Genomic DNA, 15629 nt, shown 5'->3' on the forward strand with positions numbered 1-15629 from the left:
GATTTTTGGCCCAGGCTCCCAAAACACTCGGCCCCTCACAAAGATGGCACGGAAGAAGACTGGACCAATGGGGAATGGCGTTGCTCGCGGTTGCCTAGGTAACAGCCAATGAACAGCGGGAATTGTGCCCAGTGCGGCCGTCAGGGATGGCGGCGTCCAGTGGGACCGAGGCGAGTGGTGGTGGCGGAGAGGAAGGTGTCAGTGGTCAGCCGAGAGGAGCAAAGATCCTGGCCGCTGGAGCCCCGCGTCGCATCGGGGCGTGACGGCGTCCCCAAGAGGCCAAGCTCAGGTTGGCCCGCGGGGCGGGCGGGAGGAGGACGCGGGAGTGTGGGCCACAAAGTGGGGACTGAGGCTTTCAGCATGTGACCCGAGCTGGGGAGCGCGCCTCTGTCCGGGCTGTACTGACCAGAAGGGGTCCCAAACCTGGGTTTGGGGTTTCGATCCCAAGATCGTAGCCCCGGAGAGTATAGGGCACTGGTTATGGAGAAGGGGTGTGCCGGGCTGTTTCTGGAGGGAATGCCAGACCTGTGAGAGCTGAAGAGCCTGTGGGGTGGGAGCCGATCCCCAAAAGTATGGTGCCGGACTGAAATAGAAAAAAAAAAAGAAAAGAAAAGAAAGAAAGAAAAAAGAAAATGCAGCGGGAGACTGGGTTGCCTGATGATGGTCTAGGTCTTTGTTTGATCTGGGGCGCGTCTGTGCCACAGGTAGGAAAAACGACCCACATACAGAGGCCTGGGGAATGGGTTGTTTCAGTTACTTGCTGGATGTCATCTCTGTAATCCAGCATCCACGAACTGCTTAGGGGCCAAACAGTAACTTTGCTGTATTAGAGCCCAGCCCAGGCATCCTCCTTTCCCTTGACACAGAATCGTGTTCTGACACTATTACTTCCGAGAGCCCATCACTCCCCATCATCTTTTAAAAAACCTTTTTGGTACCAGTGTACTCTTCTCACCTTCTTGAATCTAAATATCCCACATTCTTTCTGCATAAAACCTGTTTACACTAACAATGCATTGCTTACCTCCCAGATTGAATGGAAATTAGAATTATAAATTTAAAAACCGAATTATTTCACTTTCATTTAAAACAGTATTCCTAATTTCCTAATCTCTGTTCACAGCTTCCTTTCTTCTTAGGGCTCTAAAAACCAATGGTTGCTTTCTTTATAATAACTAAAAGAACTTTTGTAAGGCTGTCACTGAGAACGGTGACTTTGGCAACAGTTTGGCAGTTTGGAGATGTGTGGGTAGTTAAGGTGGCTGCTTCCAAACAAATTGTCTCTAACTGGGAAATAAATATTCTTAGGTTGGGGAAGAAATTGCTGTTAGGCTGTTTTTTGGTGTTTGTTTGTTTGGGGAATTTTTTTGTTTTTTTTTTTGTTTATTTGTTTTTTGTTTTTCAAGACAGGGTTTCCCTGTGTAGCTTTGGAGCCTGTCCTGCCTGGCACAAGCTCTGTAGACCAGGCTGGCCTTAAAACTCAGAGATCCACCTGCCTCTGCCTCTCTGAGTGCTGAGACTAGAGACATGTGTCACCACTGCCCAGCTGTTTTAAAACTTCTTAATTTAAGCTGGATATGGCGGAGCTAGCCAGCACTCGGGTGGCAGAGGCAGGTGGACGTCTCTTGAGTTCAAGGCCAGCCTGGTCTACACAATGAGTTCCAGGTCAGCCGTGACTACATAGAGAGACCCTCTTTCAAAAAACAAACTAGCAAACAAAACTTCTTAATTTAGACAAAAGTTACTGTGAATACATAAATGTTCTTTAGTAAGCTTGGGTTTTTTAAAACAGAGAGGGGGGGGGGGAGAGAGGGAGAGAGAAAGGAATGAGAGGCTGGAAAGATGACTCAGCAGGGTAGAATGTTTACATCTCTTGCAGAGAGCCAGGATTCAGTCCCCAGCACCCTCATGGTGGCTCACAGCCACCTGTAACTGCAGTTCCAGGGGTTATAAAGCCCTCTTTTGGCCTTCATGGGCCCTTGTATCACATAGTATACATATGGTCATGCAGGTTCACACACATAGACACAAATTTAAAGCACTTTGACAAAAGAAATGAAAGCAACTTCTCGCCACTGTCTTAGAGTTCTGTCTGGAAATGTCTGTGGAAGAAAAAAAAATATAGCAAAGGCTATGCTCTTTTTTTGCAAAGTAATACGATAGTGGATTCCAGAGACAGAATAGTAATTTTAGGTTATGTTTGGCCTGCTCTTTTGCAGCTTGTCTACCATGAGTGCAGAAAGGGTAAGTGTCTGTAGGAATGTAAATCGTCTTAGTTTGTGAGTGGATTCCTTGTGCATATCTATGTTTAGGGATCTGCTCCCATCCACAAGATATGACAAGTAATGTAAACACTGATCTGTGTCCCTTATTAAAGTGTGGGGCTTTTCCATCTTCATTAGTACTGGATACACTTTATTAAACTAGATTTGTCTCAATAACTATGGATAATCATGGTTACTGGTGACATTCCCTCTTGGCTTTGTGGCTGTCCAGCTGACTTTTAATTATCACGGATAGTTACAAAACTCCCAAGTTAAAATTCAAACACTGTCCCAGAGAGTGACAGTAACAACTATTTGGACACATGTAGCCGTTTCTAGCCAAATGTATTCAGCTTTAGCCTGAGACCCATGAATTCTACACATGTTCCTTTTAATTAGCACTTCTGATGTGCTTCTTGAGACTAGACATGGTTTTGATGAACAACTTCTGAACTTATGGAAATGGATCAAATATACTCTTGCAAACAGCACAGAATGGACAGAAGCATCTGACAGATGGTTTGAAGTTTGCTATCACTCAACAACAAATTAACCCCACACTTGGCAGCTTAAAACTACCCCGTGCTACTCCCAAATCCTGTGGGCCAGGGATCTGGGCCTGACATCATGGAGACGGCGTCTCTTTATTCCACAGTTTCTCAGATGAGATGGGATTCAGTGTCTGGGAGCTGGAATCATTTGACATCTGCTTCACCGATGCCTGGTGCCTGCCTGAGCTGAGATAATTGAAAAATGAGAGTGCCAAGCGGAGTAACAACACATGACCTATAACTGGCTTGGCTTCCTCCTTGCTTGGGAACCTCCAGATAGCATATATTTTTTAAATAACATTTTTTATTATGTATTTTCTTATTTATTTCTGTGTACATGTGTCCATGCTATGGTATGCTTGTGGAAATCAGAGGACAACTTGCTGGATTCAGTTCTCTCTTTCCATGTGGGTGCAGGGATCAAACTCAGGATGTCAGTCTTGGGGGCAGGCACCTTGACCTGCTGAGCCATCTCACTGTCTCCTGTAAGGTGTTCTTGGGTGGTGGCTCAGGGTTCAAGATACGCATCCAGCAATGAGTGGAATGAACATTTATGATGAACATCACGTCCATGATGCTGTATTTAAAGCAGTCCAAGTCAGGTCAAATTTAGGGAGACATTGCAAATGTCTCTAGAAAATGAAAATGCAGTCTGTAACTCCAGTTCCAAGGGACATAAAGCCCTCTTTTGGCCTCCATGGGCTCCTGTGTGCATGTAGTATGCATACACTCATGCTGGTTCATACACATATGCATAAATTTAAAGCCCTTTTAAAAAGTGTTTTACCACATTTGGCAATAAAAATAAATTTTCAGGAGCTAGACAGATGGCTTAGCAGTTAAGAGCACTGGCTGCTCTTCCAGAGGTCTGGAGTTCAATTTCCACCAACCACATAGTGGCTCACCACCATCTGTAATGGGATCCAAGGTCTCTTCTGTCCTGCAGACAAATAGATAGATAGATAGATAGATAGATAGATAGATAGATAGATAGATAGATAGATAGAATCTTTTAAAAATAAAATCTCAAATTTTATCACCTTCCTTAAAATATTTAAGATATTAGCCCAAGAGCTAGCAGCATAGCAAAAAAAAAGAGAGATTTGCAACTTAAGATCATGGCTAGTACTTTGTCCATAGATAATCTTTGTTGTGTGAAAAAGCTCTTTGGACTCTTTTGGGGGGGGGCACCGCCCAGCTCCTAAATAAATCACACACACAGGCATATTCTTAGTTATGAATGTCTGGCCTTAGCTCGGTTTGTTTCCGGCCAGCTTTTCTTAACTTATATTATCCAGACTACCTTTTTTCTCTATTTCTGTACTTCTTTCTCCATGGCTTGCTGGTGGCTGGGTGGCTAACCCCTGATGTTTTCCTCTCCTTGTTCTCTTCTCTTGCTCTCAGATTTCTCCTTTCATTTGTCCTCTTTGCCTGCTAGTCCCGCCTATCCTTATTACTGCCTTGCTATTGGCCGTTCAGCTCTTTATTAGGAGCATCAGGTGTTTTAGACTGGCAAAGAATACAGCTTCACAGTTAATGAAATGCAGCATAAACAAAAGTAATGCACCTGAGCTGGGCTGTGGTGGTGAACACCTTTAATTCCAGCACTCAGGGAAGGCAGAGGCAGGCAAATCTCTGTGAGTTTGAGGCCATCCTGGTCTACAAGAACTAGTTCCAGGACAGGCTCCAAAGCTACAGAGAAACCCTGTCTCGAAAAAACAAAAAAAAACAAAAAACCACACACCTGAAAAATAAATATTATCCAACAAATCCTCAAATAGTTTTTCCCCTTTGTGGATCCCTGTGGAACAAGGTGAGATACCACTCTGGAAGGTCCATGTATCTTTTAGGAAAAGTAAGTAAGCACAAAAGTATTGTCCCTCTGGAGCCCTGTGTACCCACTCCTTAAACCTCACTGCAGTAATTCACCAGAACTCAAGTGAAGAGGGATTGGTTAACTACCGCTAAACACCTAAAGACAATGCCCTTAGCTTAAGATCTTCTAGGTCTAGTGACAGATTTTTATCATTACAGTACAGTTATAAAATCTAGTCAAAGATACAGTGCTTCAGCCAAGCTTGGTAGTAACTGTCATATACCCAGTATTCAGGAGACAGAGGCAGGAGGATCTCTCTGAATGCAAAGCCAGCCTGGTCTGCATAGCAAGTTCCAGGCTATCCAAGACTTCATTAAGAGACCCTGTCTCAAAATACTAAATACCCTCTCTTTCTCTCTCCCTCCTTTCCTCTTTCTCGCATACACACATGCACACACACACAGCTCTTCAGATTCAGGTGGGTGTGTTTTGAAGAGTTATGTTTCAATTTGGGGTTTTTATTTTATTCTATTTTGTTTTGTTTTGTTTGGGACAAGTTCCCATACATTGTCCTGGCTAGCCTGCTCCTCCAGAAAGCTGGGATGGAAGATGTGACACTCGCCCAGCATGTTTACAGTTTGTGCCATCCTTTGACTGTGACTGCCATTAACTCATTTAGTTCTAGAAAGAGCTACTGATGACCTACAGCTATCAGAGTACCTTAGCTCTCCTGTAAAGAGTTTTTTCTTGACATTCGTATGGAACACTTCTCTTCCTCTCATTAATGTTGTATTTGCTGAGACGCCGCTCTGACCTCTACCCAAGCCTGCTCTGATACTGGACTGATAAGAGTTTCGGTTTCTGTGTGACTTGAAAGGAGACTGGTCACTGGCACCAGGCCCACAAGCATTTAAGGGTCCTCTCCAGTTCTGTGCACTAGATCCAGTCCCTGTGTTCCGAAGAAGATATGCACTTGTCCTGCTGGCATCAGGCAGGAGCCTGCGAGCGAGACTGTGCTTTGACTGTTCCCATGGACACCTTGCAGTCACAGTGTTCAGTGTCTCCTTGTGGTGTAGTCAGAGTCCACAGGCTTTCAGGTGGAATCTCACGATGTATTTACTAAAAGTAGGGGTTCCCGGGCACTAGTCCCCAACACTATTGGTGTGGCTTCCTTTCTATGATATATTCACCCGAGCATGCTTTCTGCTTTCATTGTATTACATGCCCGCCATCATCCATTCATATGAATATGTCGGTTTTTACTGGGTGATAACACAGTGACTTGAAGCAGCTATTATTTCTTTGCCCAGAATCAACTGTGAATCATTGCCGTGGGACCAGGCTCTTTGGGCAGCCCTCTCGGTCCTACTGAGTTCATATTTCTGTGGTCAGCCAGGACAATTGCTCCACATGGTCTGTCCTCATCTAGACTGTGCGCTGGAAGCAGAGCAGGTCTTCTTACCGCACAAGGGCAAGGCTGGGGCTTCTCAAACCTCTGCATTTATAGGTCTGTGTTATCTTTCCTAACACTCCATCAACCAAGTAATGCACACAGCTAGCCCAGACTAAGGCAAGTCTGTCTCTTAGGAGGACACTCATCCCTCCCTCGTAGGCTCCTCTGGCTGCACTCTGCTGCTCCAACCCCTCACGCTGTCACAGTCATCCTTGATTCACAAGTCCACCCCCACCCCCGCTGACAGACTATAGTTTCCAGAGAGCGCCGTGAACTGGTCTGACTTAAGAGCTCAGCATAAAGGAAAGAGGGCCAGCATCATCGTGGAGGGCCATGTGCTTGTTCCTCCTTAGACAGCAACAAAATTTTTAGATTTTTTTTTTTGTGTGTGTGTGTATAAATATTTGCCTGTAGATACGTATATGCACCATGTGCTTACCTGGTACCTATGAAAGTCAGAAGGTTGTTTTGAATCCCCTGGAAATGAAATTTGGATGGTTGTAAAATATCATGTGAGGCTGGGAATGAAACCTGGGTCCTCTGCAAGAGCAACAAGTGCTCTTAGCTACAGAGCCATCTCCCCAACACCACCAAAAAACTTTTTAACGGGGCTGGAGAGATGGCTCAGAGGTTAAGAGCATTGCCTGCTCTTCCAAAGGTCCTGAGTTCAATTCCTAGCAACCACATGGTGGCTCACAACCATCTGTAATGAGGTCTAGTGCCCTCTTCTGGCCTACAGACAGAATATTGTATACATAATAAATAAATAAATATTTTTAAAAAAAAACAAAAAAACTTTTTAACCATTCTGTGCTTTTGTTTCTTCATCTGTATTATAAAGGAGTTTGTGTTACATCTTTGAAGTTCGTTAAAAACTCAAGATAGCCAGGCAGTGGTGGCACACACCTTTAATCCCAGGACTCAGGAAACAGAGGCAGGTGGATCTCTCTGAGTTCAAGGTCAGCCTGGTCTACAGAGAGAGTTCCAGGACAGTCAGAGCTACACAGAGAAACCCTATCTCGAGGGGGAAAAAACAAAACACTCAGGTGTATCTATTGCTCCCTAAATAAACTGTCTGCTTCTCTAGTCAGACCAGCTCCTTGTTATCTGGTGCGGGAGAATTGTCTGTATTCTGTCAATCATATTTTAATAAAACGCTGATTGGCCAGGCAGGCAGTATAGGCAGGAAAGCCAGACAGAAAGTAGGGGTGGAGCAAAGAGACTGGGAGTATTCTGGGAAAACAGGAAGCTCCCTCCGCCATTCCTGCACAGACCACCAAAGAGGCAGCAGGTAACTTGCCCAGCTGAGAAAGGTACAGAGCTGTGTGGCTAACGTAGATAAGGATAATGGGGTAACATAAGTTATAAGAACTAATAAGTAGCCTGACCTAATGGGCCAATCAGTTTATAATCTTACGGAGTCTTGTGTGTGATTTCTCTTTGGGATTTGCCGGCTATGGGGTACCAGGCGGGACAGAAACCCCAACAAGCCGGCCCTCATGTTACAGTTATCTCTCTGTTGCTCTTTTTTTTCCTTACTGCTTATTTTTGTTTTATCTTTTTTCTTATTTGATGTGGGATTCCCCTCTGTATGCTGTGAATACCATTGGTTAATAAAGAAACTGTCTTAGGCCTGTGATAGGGTAGAGTAGAGCTAGGCGGGGAAAACTAAACTGAATGCTGGAAAAAAGGAAGTGAGTCAGGGAGAAGCCATGGAGCCGCTGGAGACAGATATACCGGAACCTTGCCAGTAGGCCACAAGCCTTGTGGTAAAATATAAAATAATGGAAATTGGTTAAATTAAGATGTAAAAGCTAGCCAATAAGAAGTTAGAGCTAATAGACCAAGCAGTGACTTAATTAATATAGTTTCTGTATAGTTATTTCAGGAGTCTGGGTAGCCGGGAAACAAGCGGCCTCCTACTACACCTATTTATTTTGAGATTGTTTCGTGTAGCTAAGTATGACTTTGAACACATGATCCCCTGCCTCTGCTTCCCAAGTGCTGGGATTACAGCCATGGTTCTGGTGAGGGCTGCTCACCCCTGTAGAGTTGACGGAATTACATTGTCTCTGGGATAGTTTGGTGTTTCACCAGCCATGTTATAACTTCACTGAGGGGAGAGACTCTGTTTTATACATCTAAGCTCATGGTAGACATCAAGGAAATATTTACAGATTGAGCTTCTATTTCCATCCCAGGTCACAGGAAGCAGGAGCTGGCTGAAAACTTAGAGAAGCAAGGGCGAGGTGGCAGTGGGTGTCTAGGAGGGCGTTCCGTTAAGTACACTGAGGTAGTATGCCCTTACCAGAGCTCAGCCTCAGGTCCTCTGTTGTGGGTGACACTGGCTTCTCTGTTTCTTACAGGTGTCATCCTTTCCTCCCATCAGCAACCACCATGACGCTGACGAAGGGTTCCTTTACGTACTCCAGTGGGGAGGAATACCGTGGCGAGTGGAAGGAGGGTGAGCAGGGCCTCAGGGCAGCCTACTTCACTTCACAGGACACAGCTCCACATCGTACCTGTCCTTTATTTCAGGGCTTAATGAAAGAATGGGAAATGAGTTCTGTCTTCCCACTTCTGGATCAATAGTGCTTTAACACAGTCTGTTGTCTTATGTGTGTTTAACACTGTCTCTTGTCTTATGTGGGGAGAGTAAATGAATTCGTTTGGGTGCAAATTAGAGTTTAGGATTCACTGCAATGACTACTTGGCTATGAGTCTTCAGAAGTTAAGGACGATCTGGAAATGAGAGAAGACACCCAAGAGCAAGTGGCACTCCTTGCTTTGAGTTTCCTCGGGCAGCTCTTTACACTTGGAAGTGATCTATTCTTAGGGACAGCAAAATTCTTTGGAGCTGTGAACTATGCTAGAAACTATACCAGAAGCAATTTAATGGTTCAGTTTGGAAACTCAGCCTGGACACTTTAGAGCTCAAAGGTTCGGTTCTAGCAAGCCAAGAAACTGCCCAAGGAGACAGGCTTTCCACGCTCATAGAGACGAAGGGCAGGTTTTTTGTGAGAAAGGCTTTGGAAGGTACAGGCTGCTAAGCCAGTGAGAAGGGACCCTGAAGCTGCCCCATTCCAACCTGGTCCCTGTCCTTCTCTTTCCTCAGGCCGAAGACATGGTTTTGGTCAACTGATGTTTGCAGATGGTGGCACCTACCTGGGTCACTTTGAGAATGGGCTCTTTAATGGCTTTGGGGTTCTGACCTTCTCAGACGGCTCCAGGTAAGAGTTAGGCCGTTCTTTTCTCAGGCTGTGAATTGGCGAGACTGATAAAAATGTGGGGCCCTGGAGATCTCTGCTCAGCTCTGAGCTTGCACAGGCAGGCCCTGAAGAAAACAGGCAAGGGGTGGGCAGTTCTCTTATTGATGACTTTGATTTTTATTTAATTTTTACTTATTTGTAGAGAGTGTACCACACCACATGTGAAGGTCAGAGGAGTCTGTTTTCCCCTTCACCATGTGGGTCCCCAGGATTTAACTCAGGTCATCGGGCTTGGCGACAGGTTTATTTTGCCTACTAAGCCATCTTGCCAGACCTTATTATTTTAAAATAGATGCAAAACTCAGGCATGGTAGCATATGTCTTTAATCCCAGCACTAGGGAGACAGAGGCAAGAGTATCTTGAATTTGATGCCAGTGTGGGCTACGTAGCAACACTTCGTCTCTAAACAAAACAAATACATTAAATCAAATAGATGCAAAATTGGAAATGGCAGAGAGGTGAGTGACTTTCTGCTTTACCTCTTCACTTAGATTCTTTTCCTGGAATTAAGACTCTATCTGTTCCTTCTGAGCCCTCTGCTGCTGGGGAATGGTATAAATGGCACAGGCAGAGCTCTGGGATGGGAATGAGCTTTGCTCTGCACCTTGACTCATGCACACCCGCAACTGCTTGTCTCCGTTGCCCTGAACGGCTAACCACCCACTAAAGGCTAACTACCATCTTGGTGTCTCTGCAGGTATGAGGGGGAGTTTGCCCAGGGCAAGTTTAATGGCGTTGGAGTTTTCATTCGCTATGACAACATGACCTTTGAGGGGGAATTTAAAAATGGCAGAGTAGATGGTTTCGGTAAGTCTCACCTCAGTAAGATGATAATTTAGTGTAACATGGATGAAAACACTCCTCCTTAGTCTTAATTCTTCTGTGACTCTCCAGCAATCTGTCGTGCCTGCGTCCGGCACTTCCCTCTCCTTCAGCCTCTACACATCGCGCTCACCTGAAACGTTAATGCCGTCTCGTTCTCTCTGTCCTCAAAGGCTTGCTGACTTTCCCTGACGGCTCCCACGGAATACCCCGCAATGAAGGTCTGTTTGAGAACAACACGCTGCTGCGGCGTGAGAAGTGCTCTGCCGTGGTTCAGCGGGCACAGAGCGCCTCCAAGTCAGCCAGGAACCTCACGGCCTGATGGAGCTATGGGCACAGCTGGGAACATCCCTTGTGCGCATGTGGCAGCGGCGGCGAGGCGAACAAATGAACCCGCTCTGAGATGGGATTGACTGTGGTGGCTGTGGTGCCACAGCCTGTGAGGTGCTCTGTCGCCTGCCAATCACGAGTTCGGTCTCAGGAAAGCAGGAGGATTTGGGCCCTGAGACCCTGCAGCAGTTCTGCCCTTCCCTGACCTGTGCTTAAGAACGGGGCGCCTCCCTTCCTTGCTGTTACTCCCTTTCTATCACCTTGGTACCCAGTGCTGTGGCCTTCTGTGTGCTGTCAGACCACACAGAGTCTCTTCATTCCACCTACCCTTATGGCCGATGATCCTGGCTTCGAATTAGGGCCAGTCCTGTGTGCTGCCATGGAGAAATCAGGAAAAGACAGGGGTGACTTAAGACCACGACGGCTCTGTGAAGCCCAGAACAGAGCTTTCCTGTGTGTTACCCCTCATTCACCGCACTGGAGGCCTGACTCCAGGCTGGTCTCTGTGTCTTCTATTCCCCTTCAGTGTAAGAGCGTGGCTTTCTTCTCCTTCAACTTTACAGTTAACTGTCTTCCCTACCTGACTTACAGCAGTTAGCCCAGTCCCCACCTGTGCCTCTCTCTCCCTTAGATGTCAGACAGGATCCCCTCATAGAATAGCCAAATAAGAAACTAGATTAAGAATAGCTATGACCTGTATTCATTATCAATCCAGGGCAAGGGGCAGACCTATCCAGGCCTCCTATGAATGACCTGAATCCCAGGGAAGGCTTGCACCGAGAGTTCCTTCCCAGCGCATCAGTGGATCAGACTCACAGGCCCTTGGGTGTCAGAAGACCTGGATCCATCTTAGTATGAACTGACTGGCATTGGCGCCTCTGTTTCACTCATGGGACAGATCTTCCTGCCAAAACCATCCCAAAGTCTCCAGTTAGCATAGGTCCCAGCCCTAGCCCAGCTCCCATCCTTAAATCTCCCTCAACAGCGGACTGTGGTGGAAATCATAGCTGTGTGCCTCTATTTATTCCCTGAACTGTACTGTAAAACAAGTGTTTTTAGGAATAAACCAGCCACCACAACTGCCTGCACTTCGTGTTCATGACTTTCAGGACTTGGGCTCATGGGTTTGCTGTTTGTGGGAACTAAACAGAGAGGTGCTTGGAGCTAACACTGAACACTTTACTGCATGACATCACCTGTTTCTCAGAACCCCTGTGGTGAGCTGGCAAGAGGCCAGCCAGAGTGTTTGCTGTGCAAGCACAAGGATCTGAGTCTGATCCTCAGCACTCATGTGAAAATGTAGGCATGGTCGTGCATGCCTTTACTCCCAGGTCTAGGGATTCAAAGAAAGTATCTCTTGGGCGGACTGTCCAGCCAGCCTAGCCTAATTAGCAGGCCCAGGAACCAAAATGGACAACTTCTGAGGAACACAGAAGGTTGACCTATGGCTACACACACACTTCTGTGGAGTAGAAGACACGAGTTTTTTTAAACCAGCAGGATCAAGTTGTCCAGGCTAATAATTGGCAGGGCTGGATGGGGTTTCTCTGTCCTGCCCCTTCTGGTCTCACCTCCCTTCCACTGGATTGAGCATCAGTATATACAAGCCCCAAGACCTGCTGGGTGACCTCAAACAAGTCAACTGCTACCCACGTTTCCCTTTTCTGTGCCCAGTAGTAAAACACTCCTATCATGCTTACTCATTTATTTACAGTTCTTACCTCTGACTCCCCCATAGCACTGGGAGAAAGGTGTTTTACAGCTGACACTCGGGGAAATCGGAGGCTACCTCAAGGCCCCACAGACACCAACGGGTCCCAAAACTTAAACTCGGGGCTGTTCAGGAAGGTGGCTGTAAAAGAAGCCCAGGAGCCAGCTTGTGGTTTTGAGTCCCCAGCACTCACATGAGAAGCCAGCTGTAGTGGTTCATGCCTGTAACCCCAGTGCTGGAGAATAAAAGCACACAGACCCCAGATACTTGCCGCCAGCTAGTCTGACCAAAATGACAAACTCCAGGTTCAGTGACAGACCGTGTCTGAAAAATTAAAGTGGAGAGCGACAGAGGCCTCCCTGTCAGGGTGATCACATTGCCTGCATGAGCGATTGCACATATGCACACACACACAAAATTAAGCTTTCCTAGGCTACCGCTCTAATAGTGGGTGGTTTACTGGGAATTAATAAGGCTTCTCTCAGTGGTGAGAAAAATCTGAAGCTTCAGGCTCCACTGCCCTTAGGAAGGTCCTTGGCATCTGGCCAGGAAGTCTGCATAGGCATCAAGTGTCACTTGTTATATTTTATTATAGTAACAGAGTGATCTGTTTCAGTAAGGAAAGTAGAGTGCCTCCAGACAAGGCATTGTCCTATCTCAGTCCAAGTCCCTAAGATTCATACCTGGGCTGGTCAGAAGTCATCTAGAGTGCAGGCCAGGTGTCTATCCACCAGGTGTCATCATTTCCTAATGACAAGGCACTGAGTTGTCTTGGTCACTCAGTGGTGGGGATTAAACCTAGAGACAAGACTAGTCAACTGCTAAGACATGTGAGTTCGAAAGGGCATTGTGGCTGGAAAGCCTCTTGGAGGCCTTTCAAAACCAAGGGACACATTCTGATCAGGTTTCCTATGCAGCTGCTTCCTCTGGAAGAACTCAGACTGTGAATAGTTAGGGCCAAACCTGACTTTCCAGCCATGCCATGCACAATTAAGATTTCTAATTTCAACCAGGCAGTGATGGCACATACCTTTAATCCGGCACTCAGGAGGGAGAGGCAGGCAGACGTCCATGAGTTCAAGGCCAGCATAGTCTACAGAGTGAGTTCCAGGACAGACAGGGCTGTTACACAGAGAAACTCTGTGTGCATGTCATTGGGGGTTCTAGCTTCAAGTCAAAAGTAATGGTCCCTTCAGTAACCAGTTTCCTTGGTTTCCAGCTGCACTCCCTACCCTTTTGCTAGGTTCCCTGGTTCACCCACCTTAGGGCAAAAGAAAGTTCCCACAGAAGAGACAAGCAAGAAATTGTCCCTGGTAGAGGGTCCCTAGAGTCTCTGTGTAAACTGTATATGTGAGAAGCCACAGGCTGTGAAAAGAGGAACTGAATACTGCCATGAGTTTATGGGAAAGGAGCCCTTTGGTGGTAGAGCAGCAATGGCCCCCATAGCCTCATATATTTAAATGTTTAGAGAATGGCCCTACTTGAAATAATTAGGGGGTATGGCCTTATTGGAGGTGTGTCACTGGGGGTGGGCTTTGAGACTTTCAAAAGTCCTAGCTGTAATGATCTGTCCTGTCCCTTTAAGGGACAAGCCACACTCCCCCATCCCCACCCCACCCTCGTCCACCAAGGCAAGCTGATCCTCAGCTTCCAGCCTGAGTCCCATCCTTTTCTGTCTCTCCCACAAAGAGGCAGCTTCTGTCTCTCCCCACTTCTCCCCTTCCCCTTTCTCTGTTTCTTTCTCTCTCTCACTGCTCTTCTCCTTTTCCCCTTTCTCTTCCGTAACCCACTAAATAAATGTCCAACCTCTCTCTGCATGGCGTGCCTATCCATCTGTCTTTCGCCTGCCACACGGCTCCCTGCCTGGACCAGTTGCCTTCAGAGACCTGTGGTGTGGTGTGCCCACAGGTCTCATGACATGCCCACCTGTCCGTCTCTCCTCGTGAGACTGGCTGCCCCAGTGAGGTCTCTTACCCACCATGCGGCTCCCTTCTTGAGACTCATGGCCCACTGCAGCCACTCAGGGAACTATGCCATCCCTGCCTGGGACTGGCTGGCTGCTCTCAGGACCTGCTGCCCGCTGCCGCCACTTGGAGACCTGCAGCATTTCTGCCACTGCAGCCACTCAGGGATCTGCAGCATTTTTACTTAATCCATTACAATACCAGGCCCAGTGGCTTTCTCTCCCTGGCCCGTGAATCCAGATATAGAACTCTCAGCTACTTCTCCAGCACCATGTAACTGAAACTGCAAGCCCCAATTAAATGCTTTTTCTTAAGAGTTGCCGTGGTCATAGGGTCTCTTCACAGCAATAGAAGTCTAAGACAAGTTGGTTCCAGGAGAGGGGTATTGCTCTGACAGGCCTACTCATGCTTCTTGATGGCAGAATGTGGACTTTGGATTAGGAAAGTAGTTGAACACATGAAGTGGGGCTTAATGGGCCATCCTAATAGGAAGACAGTGGTGCTGGAAGCAATGTAGACCATGACCACCGGCTCAAGAGGTTTCAGAGGAGAATAATGTTAGTAAGCAGCCTAGAAACTGTTCTTGTGATACTTTGTTGAAAAAATGTGGCTGCTTTTGGTCCTTGCCTAAAAAAAAAATCTGCCTAAGGCTAAATTGAAGAGTTTTCCATTAATGACATTGGCAAAGGAGATTTCAAGACAGCTTAGTATTGACTGTGTCATGTCTTTTTTTTTTATTTGTTTGTTTGTTTTTCTTTTTCATTCATCTTTTGGTTTTTAAGACAGGATTTCTCTGCAGCTTTGGAGCCTGTCCTGAAGCTAGCTCTTGTAGAACTCACAGAGATCCGCCTGCCTCTGCCTCCCAAGTGCTGGGATTAAAGGTTTGTGCTACCACTGCCTGGCTAGTGGCCAGTCTTATACAGATCTAAGAAAGGGGCAAGCTGAGCAAGATAAAATATAAAATGTACAGGTTGAGGTTAAAAAAGTGCATCAGGAAGTGTAATGGAGTTCAGTCCAGGACTCAAGGAGATAAAAAGTTTAAAGAAAATCCTGATGTTCATTGGAAGGAGTGGTGACCTCAGGGCAAGACCCCACCCTGCTAAATTTCTAACTCTAAAACATAATTAAGGAAAGCTATGCAGTGGATTCAGGAAACCATCGAAAACCAGAAAGCTAATGAGAATGTATTTGAATGAGGGGTCAGGCTCCAACCCCATCAAGCAGTAGAACTTGGCAATTTCAGTCATGTGGTTCCAATTTTAGAGTCAAGGATACAAGAAAGTATTGTAGAATTTCCCTCCACATCTAAGGAAAGCCACTAGGGCCAGACTCATATCAAGAGTGTTCCTGAATGGAGGCCTAGAGAGGCCATATCTGAAGATGTGAAGGTGAAGCCCGGATTGCCTCGGAGGCTCCAAGATGCTGGAGATGCCAGAGCAATGAGATAC

General features: G+C 46.4%; 1 protein-coding gene across 1 annotated transcript; it reads left to right on the plus strand.

The window, feature by feature from the left end:
- Positions 1-137: 137 nt before the first annotated feature.
- On the plus strand, positions 138-11590 carry Morn4 (MORN repeat containing 4). Its single transcript, XM_048452901.3, has 5 exons — positions 138-289; positions 8451-8548; positions 9200-9314; positions 10052-10161; positions 10350-11590. Exons 2-5 carry the CDS (start codon positions 8482-8484, stop codon positions 10496-10498), a joined length of 441 nt encoding a protein of 146 aa, XP_048308858.1. The 5' UTR covers positions 138-289; positions 8451-8481; the 3' UTR covers positions 10499-11590.
- The last annotated feature ends 4039 nt before the right edge of the window (positions 11591-15629 follow it).

Source organism: Myodes glareolus, chromosome 7 (genome assembly GCF_982192425.1).
Source record: "Myodes glareolus chromosome 7, mMyoGla1.1, whole genome shotgun sequence".
Lineage (NCBI taxonomy): Eukaryota > Metazoa > Chordata > Mammalia > Rodentia > Cricetidae > Myodes > Myodes glareolus.